Below are 20,641 nucleotides of genomic sequence, written 5' to 3' on the forward strand. Positions count from 1 at the left end.
TCAACTAGACATCAATCCTGATCCTTTAGGATAAGTCAGATTCTGTCTAGAATAGTCTGAATACCACCTCCATAGTCAGACAAACTTCCACAAGCAGTACTTCTGTTTGGATGCCTGATGAATTCAATTTTTGTAAATTCCAATTTGTGCTGTTCTGTCCTGATCTTCACTTCCTTGACCCATGTGCAGATCAGTACATACCCCCCCCCCCAATTTTGCAGTTCTGTGAATCATGCAATACAGTTTTTGGCTCACAAAAATATCAAAATGTGTTTAATTTTTTTTATTTGTATATTTGTGATAGAAAATCTTATTATAATAGATTAAAATCACTATATTTATAAATGTTAAGTAGCTCTATTTTTTTGCAGTGCCCCATACATATCTTTAAATACAAAATTGACACATATGAGATTCCATATCCATTCCATACTTTTCATACTTCCATAAATATATTTATGTAATTCTTTGTACCCCTACCTTGGTTTTTTAGTTTAACATACACACCCACACTCCACATTAAACTTAGGAAGATTGTGCAAACTTTGCAGGTGTATGAACACACAGATGCAGTTATAAAAGCAAACCCCATGTGCTGTAATATTAAATGACACCTTTACCCTCTTTTTATGATTAACTACAAAGCCACAACAGAGCAGCCACAAAACAGGCTGGCAGCCTCACGACCAGTTTGAACATGGCAGAACTTACAATAAAGCCTTGCTATAAATACTGATAAACTGTTCTCAAACAGATGCTGGCTTTTTCATTGCAATAAGCATGACTCACTTAAGAAGAGTGATTTATGATTCATTCCTTGGACTGCTCAGAAAGGAGGCCACAAGATGCTGTGTGAACTTTTGTCATCCACATAACTCAGGTTCTTGCTGGCTATTAACTAACGGAAAATCAAGCACATATTTCTGCAAGGCAGGTCGCTGTATTGAAATGTTGCTACTAAGTGCTCATAGGAGCAAAGATGCTTGGATTACTCATTCATCCCTGAGTTGTATAACTGTGTTCAAGGCAGAGAAGCTGAACTCTTTTTATTCTGATCTTTCCTTTAAAAGACCAAGTCAGTGTTTAAAGTCCTTTCATATACTTCATCATGGCTTCTTGTCAGCCTATATATCATTGTGCAATTAGCCTGAAAGAACTGTGTTGCTAACAGATATTACAGTTTAATGTCTTTTCCCCTCAACATATTACTGAGTCGCTGCTTCTCTCCCACCAAATCATCATTGGGTTCCCACACCTCTTTCAGGGATCATCTATATTTCTGTACACACCCCCCCCCCCGCTTTCCCCAGGGAAAACCCACTGCTTACCATTGAATCGGAGCAAACGTTCATTGGGTTTTCTCCAGATTGACGTTTGCTCCAATTTCATGCTAAAGAGAAGGGTTTACAGGGGAAAGCCATTGGACAAGCTGCAAACCACTTGGACCCAAGGTTTCTTGACTCGGGACAAGTGTGGACAGGCCCTTAGTTTGTGGCATTGTAACCAAGGATGTATTCAGTTGTGAATCTAAAGAATAGTTCAACATAACAAACACAAGGTTAAATTAAACCTGAGGTTGTGAACTCTGTTGTTTCATGTTGAGGAAGCTGGTGGCCAAGTTGTGTAAAGAAACACCACATGCTGTACACCTATAAAAAATTCCTGTACGTGTGACGATAATTGTGAATCAATATTCTGGCAATATGAAGCATTACACTAGTTCAGTATTTTTAGTATGCAAGTTCACAGCATCATTCTTGGGTAGTCTGGATTTATAGATCTAACCAGGGCAGATTCACAAGGCTTCTGTTGTGTCTGCTAATCTCCATGACTCTGCATGAATCTGTCTGCGCAGTAAATGTGATGGTGGTTTTCCAGTTAACCCAGCCTTCCAGTTAATTCTGAATGAGTAGCTGGACGGAAGAAAACAAACATTTTCTTTCTTTGGCTACTGATTGATCACTAATTGCCCTTTTCTTTAATCATCAGTCTTTAATCATATGCACATTTGTAACAACCAAACAATCACTTCTCTGGGCCCAGTGCAAACTTCTAAACATGTTATTCTCCCTGTGATCCTTTTTGTGTTTTGGAAAAATTGGAGATTGGCTGGTGTCTTTTTAAGCTTTTGTTGTTGTTGTTTCTTTGGTTTAAGCTCCTTAATCTGACTGCCTACTTTATAGTTATAGCTGGTCATGGCAACATTGCAATGTATATAATATATTTATATTTATACATGAAGGATAGATTACTCTAGTCCCCTTCACACATTACTCTAGTTCAGTGATGGGCAAACCTGGCCCTCCAGCTGTTTTGGGACTACAATTCCCATCACCCCTGACCACTGGTCCTGTTAACTAGGGATGATGGGAGTTGTAGTCCAAAAACAACTGGGGGGCCAAGTTTGGCTAGTTGAATACAAGGTGGACTGCACCACTTGCCCTGTTCCTACATTGCATGGTATCCTCAGCCCTGCCATTCATGCACTGAGCAAGGACAGGCTGCTTGCATAGACTTTCCCTATGCAGATGTCCATGCTCAATGTGTTTACTTTCTCTCTTGTGGCTAGCCAGATGCCACTGCTCATTCCTGCTTGCCCTACATCTGCATCTGGAATCCTGGCAGCTCCCAAGACCCCAGCATCCTAGCAGTGACCATGCTGGTATCTACCCTGCCTTCCTGAATTCTTCCCCCCCCCCCGGTTGGTCACTCTAAGCATCTAGCTGCCCTTTTAATTTCCCCAAATACCCTCCGCCTAGCATCACTTTGGAAGACTGTGAGAAAGTAAAAACGTAGCTACCGTGCAACCATGGCAGAGGAAGAGTGTAATTACTAGGGATGTTAGAGAATTCTGACTGAAGCAGAATTGGGGGCAGAAATCACCACTGTTTGCATATTTGGTCATTGTCAGGACTGGATTAACTTCCTGCAAGTGCAGGTGGCAATTGTTGAAACCGAATTTCAAAGCTGCAAATATCTATTGTTAGTCACGACTCCAGAGTCCAGAAGTCATCAGAGGCTGCAGAGTCTCCAGCTAAAAAGCTGGACCATGTCTAGATCTCCAGAGATGAGGAGACCACAGAACCTGTAGCAGGAGCCATGACATTCATTGGTGCCTTCCATTGAGTCTAAGGAGCCAAATGCCTCCTACATTACTTAACTGGTACACGGAGTTCACTAGGCAGAGAAGCATGTAGTGTAGGAGGAGTGCTTGTCTTCAGGCCAGAGGGTTTGTCCTTTATGAGAGCTTTGGGCAGTTTCCAAAGGAGAACTCCCTAGTGCAGCTGATCCCAGCTGATTATGGGGGCTTCAGCGGTGCAGGGCTCTCTTCAGTCAGCTTAATTGTCCCTTCATGCAGAGAGCCATGTGCTTCACTTTGGAGCACTGATAATCAGTTGACCATCAGGGCTTTAAAGCACCTTGTAAATGCCTTTGCTGGCTAATCAGCAGTACTTGCAAACAACCTTTCAGCTCAGTCATCATATATGACATCCCTGATATCATATATAATAGCATCAGGCACAGGGCAGGTTGCTTGACAAAATGTCCTGGTGGGTGAAATCAGTGTGTTTTAGGTTAAAAAAATTATATATTTATTTATTTAATTTGTTTTATATGCCTCGAGTCCTGGTCTGTGAAGGTGGTAAATAATAATAATAATAATAATAATAATAATAATAATAATAATAATAATAATATAATAAATAATAGGGTAGGAAGAAGTGTGTGTGTCTCAGACATGTGAAGGCACTTGAGGTCACCTGCTTGCTAAAGCTAAGCATGTCTGGACCTGGTCAGTACTTGGATGGGAGACGACCTGGTAACCACAGGTAATTCTGCCTTAGGTTCTACAAGGGAAGAAAGGCAGGATACATATGCAAGAAAACAAACTAATTAATTAATCTTTGATGTTTTATTTTCATCTCAGGTGGAAACATTTTTTTTTTTAAGTCATTCCCTCTGCCCAAGAAACTCTGGGGAATTCTTTCCAGATTTCCCAGATTTCTTTGGAAAATGTCATTACAGTTGAACTGATACAAAACTGATGTAACTTAGTAGGTAATAGTCTTTTGCTCATGTACTTATTCATACTTAAGAATATGGAAGTAATTCAGGCTCCCTAAGAGAGCTGAAAGGTTCCTTATAACCACCTTGCTGAATGCACGTTCCCCAAGGCATCTCTCTAGAGGAAACCACACAGAACCTTTAGGAGAAGAAATGAATGTGAACATTGAGCCCAAAGGGCAATGTTTTGCAGGGCCCATAATTGCGAGGATTTGGCGCTCTGATTGTTTTATTCCGTTGTTCAATTTTTTCAATGCCATACAAATCTGCAGTTAAATCAAACCAAAGATTACAACTGAAATGGGAAAGTGACATTAATTTTCAGTTTAAAGGCTGAGTTATACCAGTTCATCAATTATCAACACTGAATGGTTCTGCCAGGAAGGAAGAAACTTTAATATCTGCTGTTGAAAGCTTGCAAAGAGATTTATGGCTGGTAGAACGGCAGTGGTGGTGGTGGGGGGAAAGGAGTGCTTTAGCAAAGGCATGTTGAGGAGAGTGGGATGATGAAAATAAGTGTGTGGCAAGAAGACTAATGAAGGAAACATTTATAAGGGTAACTCCACTTCTTCTGCAAATGCCTAGAATGCATGCTGGGGAAAGCTTTCCCTTGATGAAGCTTACGGTGCTTTTGGAGGGATGAGTAGCACTTTCTTTTAACTATTCTCTCTTCTTTTCCCCCTTCCAGCAATTGTAATGGTCCTGAATAGCATGAGTGTCAGCTGGAGTGCCCGCATCCAGATTTTCCTAACCTTTTGCAAGCTCGTAGCAATTTTGATAATTATAGTCCCTGGAGTTATGCAGCTAATTAAAGGTATGAAGTGAAAAGTAAATGCTATTTTAAGTGCTTTTATCTCCCCCTTCCCACCCTTGTCCCTACCCATATAGTGCTGAGGCCAGCAAAATCTCTTAATTAGTCTCTGCTTGTTCAACTTAAGCTCCATACTGTCATGTAAATAACTGGAAGTGGAACTATGCTGAGAAGAACTTATATTTACAGCAGCATGCTGATGAGAGCATATTGAGGCTGGATCCATAATGTTTTAAATGAAGGGCCAATGAGTTGCTCCTCTCAAGAAAAAAATTATTAGGAGGGTAAATGCATTGGAACGGAACTTCCGATAGGACATTCAAACAACTATTTTATACTGTATTCCATTTAGCTCTGTGTGTGTATGCGCGCACGCACGCACACACGCACACACACACACACAGACACACTTAGAAGACAATACATAATCTGTGAGCAAAACTCTTCCACAATGCTCTTCATTCATCAAATTCCATTGCAAAAAGCCTTTCCTCCTGCAAGAGGGGAGGGGTTGTGGGCGGGATCCGATGCCTGCCTCATGCAGGGGGCGTTAGCCCCCTGCCACCCACTCACCTGGCTGGCGCACCACGCCCACGGGTAAGCGCCCAACCAGGCGGCTTGGAGGGGGCGCATGCACCATTGAATGCTCCTTGCTGTATAATTTAGAACAGGGCTGAAGGGGACTTCAAACCCATGGGGCAAATTCAGCCCTTGAGGTCTTCCTCAAATGCTTCTACCTCTCTGGCTGTGTTTCTTGAACTGCCATCATTCCTGTTGTTTGCCTGAATAGAGAGATGTGTCTGTGTAAACCTCTGACTTTTAAAAGGTTTTAAATACATCTTCTTGTGCAATCCAAACCCAGACAAATGGTGATTAGTGGCCTATGGATAGATGAAACAAGCCAAGTTCAAACAATAGCTTTTAAATCTGACTTGTTTCAACTAACTGCACAACAGGCTAAACTGTGGTTAATCTAAAAGAAGGGTAGAAGTTTCCACTTTCCTTCATTTGACCATGAGAAAGGAGGAAAGGAGGAGGATTGTGTGAACCAAGGCACATGTAGAGTTATTTTCATAATGCTAAACTGTGGTTATGAGTTACATCCAAACAGAGCCAAACTCTTGATTTAAAATTTTCCAGCTTCTTCCTTCAGGTTTATATTCCCACTGATTGGCTTTCACTTTCAAAACTTTTCTCAGCTTATTCCTCTATGCTGTTTAAACAGATGGCTAATTCTTTTAATTAAGGGTTACTTTGAATCTAATAAGATAATCAATGTGCCAGCTGTTTTTAATACCACATGTTTATGGATATAATGTGAATAACTGTTATTGTATTGGAACAAACTGCAGTTTCCTGTTACATCCAAATACAAGAACCATGGTTTGTATAGGCTGCAGTAAATTAACAAACCATGATTTGAAACTATGTTATGACAAACTTCTCACAATTTTCCATATTTGGACATCATTGAAAACTGCAGTTTGTTCCAAAATGTAAATGGAAGTTTCATATTTGCCTACTTTGCATATGAAGGAGGAAAAGGGAAGCTGAAAAGCCCCAGGAGCTGCTGGAATTGGTGTATGGCTACTCCCTGTGGTGAACCACTGAACCTCACATGACAGCCTTCTTAGTGAAGAGCCTGCCAAACTGACCCCACCCGCACAGGCTCACCACTGGATCTTTCTAGAATGAAGGGACTGTTAGTATATTCCTTTCCTAGCTGAGCCTTGATTGAGCAATAGGCCTCCCTCAGTTCTACTGTAGATTAATAGTAGGGAGAACAAATTAACTGTGCTGGAAGAAAATTGCTAAAATATTACAGGATGTGTTTGCAGTGTCCAAATAATGCCCGTAGCCAATTTTCTGACAATTTTCTGTTATACGTTGTGGTGGATATAGCTTTAAGCAAACATATGTTTGTTTTTGGAATTCTGCCACTCCACCCCCCCTTTTGAAGTAGAAAGTTGGGGAACTGCGTTCTGTAAGTATAACTGCATGTGCTCATGAGGAAGGAATTGTTTTGTCAGTAGGTTTTCTTGTTAGCTGTTCTTAAAAATTAGCAGAACTGCTTTCAAAACAGTCTTCACTGGGAATTAGGGTGAAAGGGTAAATATTCCAAACAGCTGTGGGACATACAGCCTGTTATATGTTTGTAGCCACCTCCTGGGGCCTATTTCTAATATGTTTACCCTTAGGTGTTGGTTCTGATGGTACTGATGTTAGCTTAAATATAATGTGGCTTTTGCTAATTATTGTGTGTCATGTAGTATGTGAAACACCTGCAAGAGTATAGCCATTAGATTGAATGATTATGCCCTTGTTTATCAAAGGCACTACTTTTGTATCCAGTGTTTCAGTAGTTGTTACTTCTTGTATATGTTATCTCTTACCTGATCTGTGACATTTATTGCAAAGTTGCAAGAGCTTTGTTAAAGTCTGTGGATGTTCATTTGTAGCCAGATGGTGCTCATTTGTAGCCAGCCAACAGAAGGATGCCTCTCTTCACATGCTTCTGATGTCCCATTTGTCTAAACTTAAAGCAGGGGTAAAAAGGTAAAGGTAAAGGGACCCCTGACCATTAGGTCCAGTCGTGACCGACTCTAGGGTTCTGGCGCTCATCTCGCTTTATTGGCCGAGGGAGCCAGCATACAGCTTCTGGGTCATGTGGCCAGCATGACTAAGCCGCTTCTGGTGAACCAGAGCAGCGCATGGAGGTAGTCAACCTTTCTATACCTACCGTCCACTAATGCATATTTCTTGATGGTAAAATTTCCTTACTGCCCACCAGTGCTCAATGGAAGGAGGATTCAGCTTGTGCCGTGGAACCCCCTACCGCCCAACTAGAATCCTGAAACTCCCACTAGTGGGTGGTAGGGACCAGGTTGACAACCTCTGGTCTAAAGTATGAGAGGCTGATTACTAAGCTGGAATTAGAATGATTTTTTAAGAAAAACAATAAATGGATTTATCTCATGGGTGATTATGCTGGTGATTTGCACTCTTTGTAAATTGTTGATATATATTTTAATCTGCTTTTCAGGAGAAACTCAGCACTTTAAAGATGCATTTGTGGGGAATGCAGCCAGTGTCAAAGGATTGCCTCTTGCTTTTTATTCAGGAATGTATGCCTACTCAGGCTGGTAAGTGGTATGACAGGTTGGATTACACTGAATGCCTGACCACTGTATGCTCAATATGCTATTAGGTAAATCTCAGCCAAACTGATGCCCTTTTAAAACTCGGAGCATGGGAGGAGTCTATGATATAGATGTTAAGCTTATGAGATAGACGTAAGTGCTCTAGCGTATGCTTTGTATGCAGAGGGTCCCAAATTCAATCCCTGGCATCTCAAGGTAGGACTGCAAGAGACTCCTGTCTGAAATCCTGGAGAGATACTCAGGTCAATGCAGAAGACAATGGCTATCTAAATGAACTAGCGGTTGAACTTTGTATGAGGCAGCTTGATAGTGCACTCTTGTATGTGTCTTCCGTGACATAGGCCCCCCACTAAATTCAATGGGACTTATTTCAGGATGAGTGAATATAGGATTGTAGCCTAACTGACTTTTCCTGGGATGGGGCCCACTTACAATTTTCTGAGAGATTTTTGGGCACTCTAAGGTGTACTCAAAAGCCTAATCTGCTGTACAGAGTTATTATGAGTATTAAGTGACAATTAGATTGCATGTGAAAAATTCTATATTGGTAAATAAAATTGATTTAAACTTTGCTTTTATAGGTTTTACCTCAATTTTGTTACTGAAGAAGTAGAGAACCCAGAAAGGTATGTTCTTCCCCTCACTTCCTTTTTTTAATAAAACTGATCTTAAAAGTCCCACTGCTCTAGAAAATAAATTAATAAACCTATGCTCTTTCAGATAATCTTGCATGCCAGCCAGGTTGCTTTCTCCTTGCAATGATGATATCAGTTTGAATATGCTTTTGTTTGAAATTTTGCTAATTATTAATCCGACCTGACCTGCGTAGGTGTGTATCTTTTCTTGTATACTGAAGACAAAAAGAAAGTAGTTCTCCCCATTTATAGCATGTCAGCAATTTTCTATGCGAAACATTGAATAGATGCCTCTGACATGTCACTGGGAAAGGATAAGGCTTTGAATGCAGATTTCAAGGCATATTTAAATATTGATTTGCTGTGTATAAGGTTGCTCAGTCATAATGTGATCTCAGCGCACTAAGGCCCAATTTAAATTTGTCATGTGGAATACATCCATGGAAGTGTTCCATGTAACTGCTGTTTGTGGATGGAGGTTATACTGAATGGATTTATAGTTGCCTTTGACTGGACTTAACTGTCCAGGGGTCCTTTACCTTTACCTTTACTAAATGGATTTGTGTGGATGTTATGTGAATGTGACTCTGGTCCCACCACTTTACTGAAGCCCCAGAAGGTTACCTTTGAGGAAATGTGGGTCTCAGGTTAATAAAAGTTCACCAACTCTGATGTGCATATTTCCCCCCTACATGGCCTTGTTATGTTTCTGAATATACAGTTATCTGCTGTCCTGATATGCTAGCAGCCCTTTGATGCAAGGGTGATGCTGTGGCCCTTCATTCTGTGTAGGTGGGCTATATCATTGTGCTGTCAGTGTGCTCAACCCGCATTAGGTGCATTACTATGTGAGCCCCATGCTATCACATTTAAATTGAGTCAATTTGGGCCCACCTAGTCTTTGGCTATTTCAGCCAAAATGGATAATACCTAGAAAAAATGTAGACTAGCTGGAATTTGACAGAGTGTTGCTGCACATATGCATTGTTGCTTCTCCCTTGTTAGAAAGCCATTGGGGTACTATAAATATTCAGATGAATGCTATTAATGGAAAAAAAGTGGGAGACAATGTGTTTAATTCTTCATTTGGGGAAGTATTCTGCACATGAAGTTACCGGTAGAATGTTGAAATTTTTTTCAGGATTATTGAAGTAACCATAAGCAGACTCCCTCCAGTTACTGCTTGCGATATAAACAGAAGCCTTTGTAGTAAATCAGAAGTGTTGGCTTCATTATAGAGTCCTGACACAGAACCAATTAAATCAAGCATTGGTTAGTACTTTAAATTTAGTTTCTATATGCACTAATGGGAAGATGCAGCATAAGATTCTATCAGCACATCTGCATCCCAAATAGTTGAGACATTTTTCCAGCAACACAGAGGAATGAAGTGCTTCTCTGACTCAAGTGGAGGAAAGGCGCTTGATGATTCAACAGCTCAGCACCAACACCCAATAAAATTCAGAGCTAGTCTTTTTATTGGCTTCATTCATCTTTGGATGAGGCCTCTAATGCTGAACAACTGGAGATGCAGAGCTTAATTATTTGAACAGGCAGGTTTTGAGGCTCATAGCCACAGGCAGTTTTGTATCACTATCTTGTTTGCTTTGCTGTAGGTGTTTTATTTAAATCTCCCACAGAAGTTCACACTGTACACAGGACTTCTCTGTAGAACATCATTGTGGAACTGTTGCTATTGCCATAAAAAAGGATTATAATTCTTCCAGATGTGTAATTTGTAATATTTTGTGAAGAGCTGTAGATGCAAATTACTGCCTGGAACAAGGAAGTGTATAATGAATCCTTCTGTCTCGTGCCGTGCCAAAGTAAATGTTTGCCTCAAAATCAGTCACAGTTGTATGTTTCCAGGTGCACTTCACCATGTAGAATAACTGGCAGCTGGTATTCCTATAATCAGTTCATGCTCAAACAGTGATAATTAACCTTCTGCAACATTTAGGGTGACAGAGTGCCTGAAAAGAACTATGTGGCAAACACAGATATTTGCACCTCAAAATAGTAAATCTCCATGGTATGCGGAGATGTTGAATCAGTAATTTGGTACAGGGATATGTGGAATCATTTGCAGAATTATATCTGCGACTGCTTTAGCCTGCCATATTCAATTTTTCCTTGCTTTCTTCACTTAAAAGAATCCCGTACAAGCAGGTTGTGTTTTCTGTTTTTCCAAGGGAGAGATGAGGGTGGCAGATACTGAGCTGCAAAAGACCATCTTTTGAATCCATGACTGGGCAGCTGTTCGCATCCATAACCAGTGTTGCATTTATCAGAATACTAGTGTTTTGGGAAACCTTGACCCTTGTCAAGCCTGTCCTAATTGACAATGGCATTATATTGTATCCCCCTCCCTCATGTATGTTTTAGACCTTCATCCTACCTATGTTGCAACAAGCATATTGGAAGGACCAGTTTGTTCTATGGAGTATAGGGAAGTGGAAACCATCACGAGATTTCTCTGTTGCACTATATACCAATTTTGTTGCTTATTAAGGGAAATTTCTAGGAACTGATCTCAATGTTGTAGCTTAGAAGTCATTGTTCATAACTGGAAACATTGGTGCAAATATATTTCCTGGGACATTAATGGGGGAAAAGTATAGCATAACTCATCACATTTGTCTTTGTCTTGACCTTTGTAGTAGATTGTTGTGTCATTTTGTCTGTTACAGTCAACTCTCCAAAGTAAGCATGGGATAAACTGGAATGTAAACTTTTAGGCATTAGTTTCTTCAAAACATTTTGCTGTTAAAGAGTAGAAAACATTGGCTAGTTTGGAATTCACAAATTAAATCCAGGTGTATTTGAGGTTTAATACATTACTACACTTTGATTTAGGATATTTGTGAAAGCTGCATAAGAAATATACCACTTGGGTGTATTGGTGTTTGTTATTTCCTGGTTTCTCATGTGACTTGGGCTAATCCATGACCCCTAAAAAGGATAATTACACAGGATAGGAACATGGGATGCTGCATACAGAACATACAGAGTGAGACTATTGGTTCATCTAGTTCAGTACTGTCAACACTGACTGGCAGTGTGGCTCTGCTGGATTTTTAGATAGGAGTTGTTCTCAGCCTACCTGGAGATGCCCGAACCTGGGACCTTTTTCATGCAAAGCATGTGCTCTGCCACTGAGTTACAGCCTTTCAATTATAAATTAATGAAGAATACAATAATGAAATAATTTAATGAAGTGAATGAAGAACAGTGATCCAGTAATGAATGGTGCAAGCTGTTGATTCGCATAATGAAGTACATGAGCTACCTGCTTAAAAACATCTATTTGTACACATTTTAGGGCATTTTAAAATTAAAACAATAGGTAACATTAAGGGGAGACATGAAACCTTAAAAATGAAATTTCAGGAAAGTGCTGCAATTATTTAGCGTTAAGGTGAAAATTCCAGTGTTGTCACTATAAAAGAGTAAGGGCCTAAACATAAATAAAATGGAGAGACCCAAGGGCAAAAATTCTTCAATATCTATCAAAGCTAAAGCTGGAAACAGTTTCTCAAAAATTCCTTTGTCATAAATCCTTGCTAGAATTTGTGGCAAAATGTACATAGAGCAATTCCTTGTTTAAACATGAAAGTTTGCAAATGTTCTGTTTCCATTTGTTAAATAAGTTTGAGGCCATCCAGGTAATCAATCATTGTTTAAAAAGTTACACTGTGCAAAGAATGTATTATTGAGATGTATAGTGTTTGTAAGCCTACTCTCAGATTGATAAATCATGTCTAGTGCCTGTTGGAATACAGAGAATGAATTGCTTTGCTATGACCTTGGGGTGTGAGATTAGTCAGTTTGTCTATTAGGCTTTTCCAGTGTTCTTCTCACTTCATTTATTCCTTCTGTCCTTTGGAGCCAAGATGCAGCAGACTTGGAGCAAGTTGCCAGGGCTTGATATAATCACTCATTTTGGGAAAGCAGAGTATCAGAATGGCCTGAATGATCTTTGTGGGTTTTTAATATCAGATTTAAATAATCTGAGTGTCATATTTAATTAATGCACTGTCTGCTTCCTATTTATATTAATTAATGGCTGAAAGTCAACACATCTTGAGTCAATGAGAAATGAAAAGACGAAGCATAATACTGTAGATATTTCCAGACTTGAGGAAGGTGATGTCGACATAGATAAATGGGAGGTGAGCAGCTTCCCAAATGTCACAGTGCTTCCAACATGTTGGTGAATTCCAGCCCTTTAAATTTTTTTGCATGCTGCAATCTGATGTACTATCAGTCTTAGTTAAATCAATAACTCACACGATACTTTAAATATCAAGCCTGATAGGTCTAACTTCGCTCACATGCCCTGAGCTCTTTTGAAAGGTGGACAGTGACAGAATGGGAACTGTTGGATGCTCAATGTTTTAGAAACATCATTTACTTTGGAGGCCTAACTGGTAACAGTTCACCTTTGGAAAGTGTATTCATATTTTGAGATTTGAAGTCTTGAAGCTTGATTGTGTCGTCTTTTGAATATAGGGCTGATAGCATACCCCACAAGTGTCCCAGAAAAAAAAAGGGCTGTCCCATCCCATTTTCTCTCACGAGAGCACAGCAGCCATTTTGGATGCTATGATCTCGCATGATTTCATACTGAAATCCCTTTGTTATCACTTCATTGAGTGGGGGGTGGGGGGCAGAACATCCTAGGGTGTTTTGAGAGAGCCAGTGTGGTGTAGTGGTTAAGAGCGGTAGTCTTGCAATCTGGGGAACCGGGTTCGCGTCTCCGCTCCTCTACATGTAGCTGCTGGGTGACCTTGGGCCAGTCACACTTCTCTGAAGTCTCTCAGCCCCACTCACCTCACAGAGTGTTTGTTGTGGGGGAGGAAGGGAAAGGAGAATGTTAGCCGCTTTGAGACTCCTTCGGGTAGTGATAAAGCGGGATATCAAATCCAAACTCTTCTTCTTTTGACTTGCCAAAATCTAGAGCCCTTGAATCCACTGCACTCTGTCATAGTGCCTGATTTCTAGACACACATGCACACTCAGCCATGGGACACTCCCAAGTACCAAGGGGTAGCATGGGGTTGTCAGAAGACAGTAGGGTGGCCATGCATTGCGGAGGACAGCACTCTCTATTTTGAGGGCTGCCCAGGCCAAGTCTAGTTTAAAGATGAAGAACCATAACAACAGGAGCCCAGGAGCCCATCAACAGTTAGCAGCTTGTGGTCTGCGGTCCAAGCAGGTACACAAATCACCCAGTGTCTGCCACACTATGGTGAGGTGTATTGTATTTCCCTTAAAATATGTGTCTATATTTATAGATGACCATATGGGAAATTTGTGCAAATTCTTATCCTCTCTTTGGGTGATGCATGACTGGCTGGTCTAGAAGAGAGAAGCAATATGCTGCCTTTGTGCACTCCTTTATTTAACATGTTGTCTTTATTTAACACGTTTCCTCCCATTTAAAGTACATGGGTTCCCCCAAATAATCCTGGAAATTGTGGTTTGTTAAGGGTGCAAATTGTTACTCTGTGAGGGAGTAAACTACAACTTGCAGAATTATTTGTGGGGAAGACCATGACTGTGGGGTGGTATAAACATGCTTTAAAAGTAATGTGGACATAAGCTTCTTCTGCAGGTCATCTCTTCAGAAGATATGACACATCGCTAGCCCTCCTCCTGTAGGAATGCATATTTGGGGGCACACTTGTATAAATGATAACCTTGAAATGCAGAATGGATCTTCTGGTTTGGATCCAGCTTAGAGTTGTTTATCTACTGTTGGTAGCTTGGGGATATTTATAGATACTGTGAACATTAGGGAGACCATAATTAATGGCATGCAGGTCAAACTTTAAGTGAGTTTTCCTTGTCTTCAAGTTTACACCTCTCTGCAATTTCCTGAGACTGCTTCTGAGGAATTTGTTAGGTAGTTTCACTACATCTTCAGGCATTGGTCTGTGTGTATCCTCACTTAGTTATAGCTGATGAGTCAAAGTGAGATGGCAACTCACCTATAGTGGGAAGTAGTGCTGGCAGCAAAACCACATAACTTTAAAAACTAAACATTCCCCCCGCCACAGGCAAGATCACAGGAAGGCACAAGAAGAAAGCAAATGCATTACATACAAGTGCCTGCGGCGCAAATCAGCCTAGATGGCTTAAACAAGTGATGCAAGTCACATGCTAAAGAGTCCAGATGAGACAAGATAAAACAAAACATTACTTCTGGAAAGTCTCAATCACCAACTTGAGGAAAATTCCTTATCAGCGTCAGATAACGTTGATTGCTCAGACTTTGCACATGAGTAAAACTCATTCATTGTATCTTTCACTTTCTTTGTTTTTCACTGAATGCACAAACTAAGAAATGACATAATGATCTAGTCTAGGAGTGTGGAATCCCAGATGTTGCTGGACTGCAAGTCCCAGAATCCTTGATCTTTAGCCATGTTGGCTGGGGCTTGTGGGCATTGGAAGTTCAGCAGCAGCTGGAGAGCACCAGGATCCCCCTTTCAGATTTTCATCAAAGTTAAGTACCTCTCTATAGAGTCAAACTCTATCAAAGCTCCATTGAACCAGAGGGTACTTAATTCTTAGTAGACATGTATAGGATTACACTGTGAGCCCTGATTATTTGAATAGGGAGTTAAGCAGGTATAGATGAAACCATATATACAAACATTTGGCATATCATTTTTCAAAAAGGAAATATTGCTCTTATTTATTGAGCATATGAAGGAAACTTTAGCAGGATTTAACAAGAATTATAAGCTGTTCCTTAATAAGCAAAATTATTTTTTCTTTTCAAATCACATATGTAAATGTTAGACGAAAGGAACAAGCTATATTTTTCTCATAGTGTCTTTAATGTAAGGGGCATTTCCATGCACAATGTGTTAAATATTCATGCTGCCCATGAGCAAAAAATATATTTTTGTTTTTTTTAACTTCTTATTGAGACTAAAGTGCCCTGTTTTAAGGAATTGTTTGAGTACCCTGTGCTTAATTGTGTGTGTGTGTGTTGTTCTGCTTCACATATGCATAAAAAATACATTTGGCTCAAAGTCAATTTGTTCATTCCTCTAAGGCCACAATGCCAAGTAAATGGGGTAAAAATGGTAGGATTATATTGTAATATTTTATCTTGAGGTAATCAAAAGTGACATACATTAATCCCTCAAATGCTATTCTATAGCTCATTTGCTCATGTAAATTTAAAAGGTGTCCAGGTACCTTAAAATAAAATTGAAGGGCAAGGCTGACAGTATTTCCTTTCACTTTTATTCAATATGGTTTATGGTCTAGAAATACTTTTAGGCTTTTATATCAGGGTCAATGTAACTAGCTGGGTTGTTTTTTTTTTAAAGTAACTGTTTCACACATAAATCTTAACTTAGATGTTGACTATTACCTGTGCAGCACACATAGAACTATTCCAAATCCTTAGGTCAGATGTCTAGATTGTACAAAAAATAGCCTGATTCCCACTAAGCTATGGCTTGATTAACAAACCACAAGTTGTCCTAATATATGGTTATGTTTTCCAGCTGCTCTTGCTTTGTGCCATTGTAATTTGGTAAACATATGGGGTGGGGTTTGACTGGGTTCACATGTTAACAACCAAGCCAAAGATAAAATAAAATAAGGTTTGTAACCAAAGGTTTGTATTCAAACAACAAACACTGAGCCGTATCCAGTGTGTTCTGTCCATTAGTGCAAGACACCTTGTGCTAGCAGATGGCGCAGTTTAAAAGCTATGCATCAAAGGAATCCAGTGCAACAGTTGTGCTAGTGGAAGCTTGTTGTACAACAACAGATTGTGAAATCTGCTGTGCCACCATCTTTGGCCATGTGCTTGTGTATACTCTTACGCTGCACAATCTGGTGCACTGGTACCTTTGTTTCCCTTGCACAGCAATGTTCTGCCACTGCAACAAGTATACTGCTAAGTTACTTTAACTTAGCACTACACTGGATACATCTCCCTGGTTTCCAGATTGTAATTGGTTAGCAGTAAGCATGCCCCATAGCTAAACCTCTGGGCTGGGTTCACTCATAACGCCAAGCCATGACTTAATAAACCATAGATTAGTGTTATGTGCAAACCAGACAACCCTTTCTTTTGCACTGTACTGGAAAGTGCAATATTGTTGTATGTGTGTAGATTTTATTGCATTTATTTTATAAACATTTGTATAGTACCCTTTTACTCCAAAAAGAGCCCCTCCCAACAACTTAGAACAATAAAACATTGAAAAAATACTGAAGAACATTGAAAGCAATATAAAACAGTTAGCAAGGCCATAAAAGACTGATGAAACAAATATGTCGTAGCTATCCATCTAAAGGACTCTAGAAGGGCCACTTAATCTCCATTTGTAGGATGTTCCTCAGGCAAGGTGCTACCACTGAAAAGGTCGTATCCCATACAGAGCTGGCTATACCACTAGGCAGAGTGAGGCAGCTGCCTCCGATGTCAAATTCTGGGGAGTAATGGCAGTGAGATGTTGAACAAGAGAGCTGTGTGTCACTTATAGACCGCTATGTGCCTCCAAAGCTAGACTGCTACCCTCAGGTGTAGTGGAGGAAGCTCTCCTATAAGTAAAATTTAATTGCTAGAAATTTGGGTGAAAAATAGATCTTTTATCATGGACCATCCCATAACAAATGGAAGCTGGAATACACACACAAACCTAGCCTGTAGTCACGTGGCATCCTGTAGGGACAAAATATTCATCCGTTTTGCCTCTGTTGCAGTCATGATGCATGAAATCTTAGCTTTTCTTCTCCCTGTCCATCTATATGGAGTGTGGGGTCCATTGCATGTTCAGGATAAGCTTTGGTAGTCTTCCAAGACTGGGTTGGGATGAGCATTCTGTTTAAACGGAGGATCTTACCTACATCAGACCAAGCATGATGACTAATCCAACTCTGGTAAAATGGAATGTATAGGACTTGGATATGCATAGGTTATTAAGCTAGTAGCACTTAATTTCCACTGATTGAAATTGATGGGACTTAAGTCAGTATAACTAAATTTTCACATTCATTTTAATGTGTCATAAATATGATTAACTTAGTCTGGATTCAATGCACACACACATACGTCCTCCTGAAGCATTGGGAAGAGGGCAAATCAAACTTTTAAATGCAGTGACTATGAGCTTTACCCCTGTCACTGTTCTCGTTGGCTTCACCGTCTGAAATGGGAAACCTTTTATATCCATGGAGGCTCCTTGTGTATTTTTGAACCCTGCATAATTGGGGCTCATGTGCCTGCCCCTGCTGACCCTCTCCTGTGTTTATATTGCCCTCTTCCTAATGCCTAAACCGGACTATAGTTTTAATACAGTTCTGTTTTTTATTAGATATTAATATTCTTTAAGCCATAAGAAATTGAGGCTTTGACTGAAGTTTCAGAAGCAGCCAGCTCTTCATGCACTTGTAATATATTAACCCAGAAAGAGAACCTGCCCAGTATGATAAACAAAGCAGATTAACTTGGCAAGTACATTTTCTGCCTATATAACCTGGTCATTATTAATCACAGTACAGTCACGTATAGTTGTGCAAATAGAAATTCAGCAAATGTGTGTCTTATAAAACTAATTTCCTGAAATAAAAAAACAACATTTCTTTCCAAAAGGAGCATAGTGAATGTTGTTGCCCAGCAAATCTGGCTGGTGCCCCAAAACTAGCAATATTAATGATCTGTTTGCATTTCCATTACAGTCCTTTATCTTTAGAATTTTATAATTTACCAATAAACTCTTTTTGCAAGTTGGCATTTGAGCTTTAACTGGCCTTTGAAAAGGCCACAGGAGATGAGATAATTTGTTTGAAAAGTGACTATAGTAATGTTAATTTAAAATACTTTTCAGAATTTCACATTCTTTAATGCAATTTAATGTACACATCTAGAGTAGACCAACTGATCCAAAATACAGGCAACATTTGGACTAAACAGTCCATAAAGATTTTTAGATGGTTGAATAAAAGTGCAGTGTCTTTTATTTTTAACCCATTATTTCTGCCTGCATGATTATATACCATTCCCATTGTCAATACTATACATAGAGTCTATGCATGTTCTCATGCTGGCACCCACAGAACTTATCTGAAGGATTGTTGTTTTGGTGGGGCTGCATGAAACAAATAGGGACTAGCATGTGATGGGACTGTTGAGTTGAATTTAACTTACAAAACAGTTTCATTTACAGCACAATCCTAGACATCTTTATTCAGAAGTAAATTTAGTGGGGCTTACCCCTACCAGTGTAAGATCACAGCCTTAGCACGACATGAGCTGTGGAGGACTGGTATAATATTTGTGTACTTACGTTCATTTCCATTTACAATATGGAGAAACTATGAGGAAGGTGTTTCATTTTGCTATGTAACCCTGTTGCTTTAACCAAAATGTACAGAAAGAAGATCATTGTACTATTGATTTTTTTTTTAATCAAGAACTTGTTTGTTTGTTTTAATCCTTGGGTCCTACTTGGGCAACAGCAGTAGAAGGAGCCAGTGGTAGTTAATGCTACATAAAGCACAGATGGAAGTGGCAACAACTTCCTGCCAATGGCAGTAACAGTAATTACAGCAGATTGCGTAAACCAGATGGGCAGGCTAGATGGGGGCAATTAGCATTACAAATGGAAATGGAAAATTAGGATGGGGGGTGTAGTAGTGTGTATGTGTGCATAGTGGGAGGGAGTGTCAAATGTTTTTGCTTTGCCTGCTTGACCAGAATGTGTATCTTTAGGGTACATCTGTTTGGCAGTTCCGAAGGGGGATTAGATATGGGTCCAAAGCACAATTGATCCTTGCAGTCTGCATGAACTAGTGACCTTGTCTCCTGCTGGTTTTGCCCTGGGTCTTGGCAATACATTTGTGAAGGGTGCTATAGAAATGGTTTATAAGAGCCCTGTACAACTTGTGCCACACTGAGTTGAGCATGGCCCCCTCACCGTACAGGGTAGTTCAGAAAAGCTTGAGAAACCATCAGTTGTTGCTACCTGATTGAGGCTGCAAAAGAAGGCATTTTGTTGACACCTGGGTGGTTGATGCAGCATGGGCTGGCAGGCTATTTCAAATTGGGTCACAATTTGAGAAGACCTGACATATGCCAGTAATTGTAGTTGGGACTATAATATTTGGGATAGAGAGAGGTTCCCCCCCCTCACTTTCTGTTGTTTTCCTGTTCTCTTGTCCTGATTTCAGCTTTCCATTTCTGGATTTTGTTGTCTTTGAAGAGAGTCATTTGCTGTAATATCATATCATGGGAAATGGAGATTATCTCCAGCCGCAGCTTTAAGGCTTTAGTAATCTCAGTCACTGGAGGGTACTTTCTGAAAAACCTATCTGATTTTTTTTTGAATTGCTTTTCTGAGAAAAGAGCCCAAAGCACTTTAAGATCAGATGACTTTCTAACCTCCTGTTTCCAGCTTCAACGGCAATTGTCTCTGTATTTTAATGCAAAAATTACAGGTGTGCAGGTTCTCTTTAGCAGATAGTTTGCCTTTCTACACTTTATCTGTGACAAAGGGTGTGTTGATATGCCTGCCAAGAGTCCAGATGTCACCATGCCAAACTTCGGTCTGTGATCAGTGAAAATTCTGGACTGCGTGAATATTCATTTCAGTCAAGATCTATTTGTTTTGGTCATAACAAGTACCTACAAGATTAAAATGTTTTGGGAAAAGGCTAATAGTATACAGTAGGGCTGCAAGATCACGTTACACAAGATCATGTTACGCAGAATTCATTAATCCAAGTAACAGTCAAACACATGGACATCCACAAAGTTTTACATTGAAAAAACGGCCCCTCTCTGGATGGGCAACAGCGGCGGAGGAAGCTGCTTGGGTGCCTGCCCGCTCCGGAGTCTGCCTGCCTGCTCCCACTCAGCCATCCTACAGCTGGAGAGGAGGCAGCGGGTGGACTGTGGCTTGGCCGCGCTGCAGGCCCCGTGGTGAGTGCCGCCT

At 40.1% G+C, this 20,641-nt stretch overlaps 1 protein-coding gene across 1 annotated transcript in view; it reads left to right on the forward strand.

Moving 5' to 3' along the window:
* SLC7A11 (solute carrier family 7 member 11) overlaps positions 1–20,641 on the forward strand; it is a 50,763-nt gene that overhangs the window by 10,941 nt on the left and 19,181 nt on the right. Inside the window, exons 4-6 of the mRNA XM_053403347.1 lie at positions 4,754–4,879; positions 7,920–8,019; positions 8,619–8,663. Coding sequence (XP_053259322.1) covers positions 4,754–4,879; positions 7,920–8,019; positions 8,619–8,663 — 271 coding nt within the window. The remainder of the gene's footprint in view (positions 1–4,753; positions 4,880–7,919; positions 8,020–8,618; positions 8,664–20,641) is intronic.

Source organism: Podarcis raffonei, chromosome 9 (genome assembly GCF_027172205.1).
Source record: "Podarcis raffonei isolate rPodRaf1 chromosome 9, rPodRaf1.pri, whole genome shotgun sequence".
In the NCBI taxonomy this organism is placed as follows: Eukaryota; Metazoa; Chordata; class Lepidosauria; order Squamata; family Lacertidae; genus Podarcis; species Podarcis raffonei.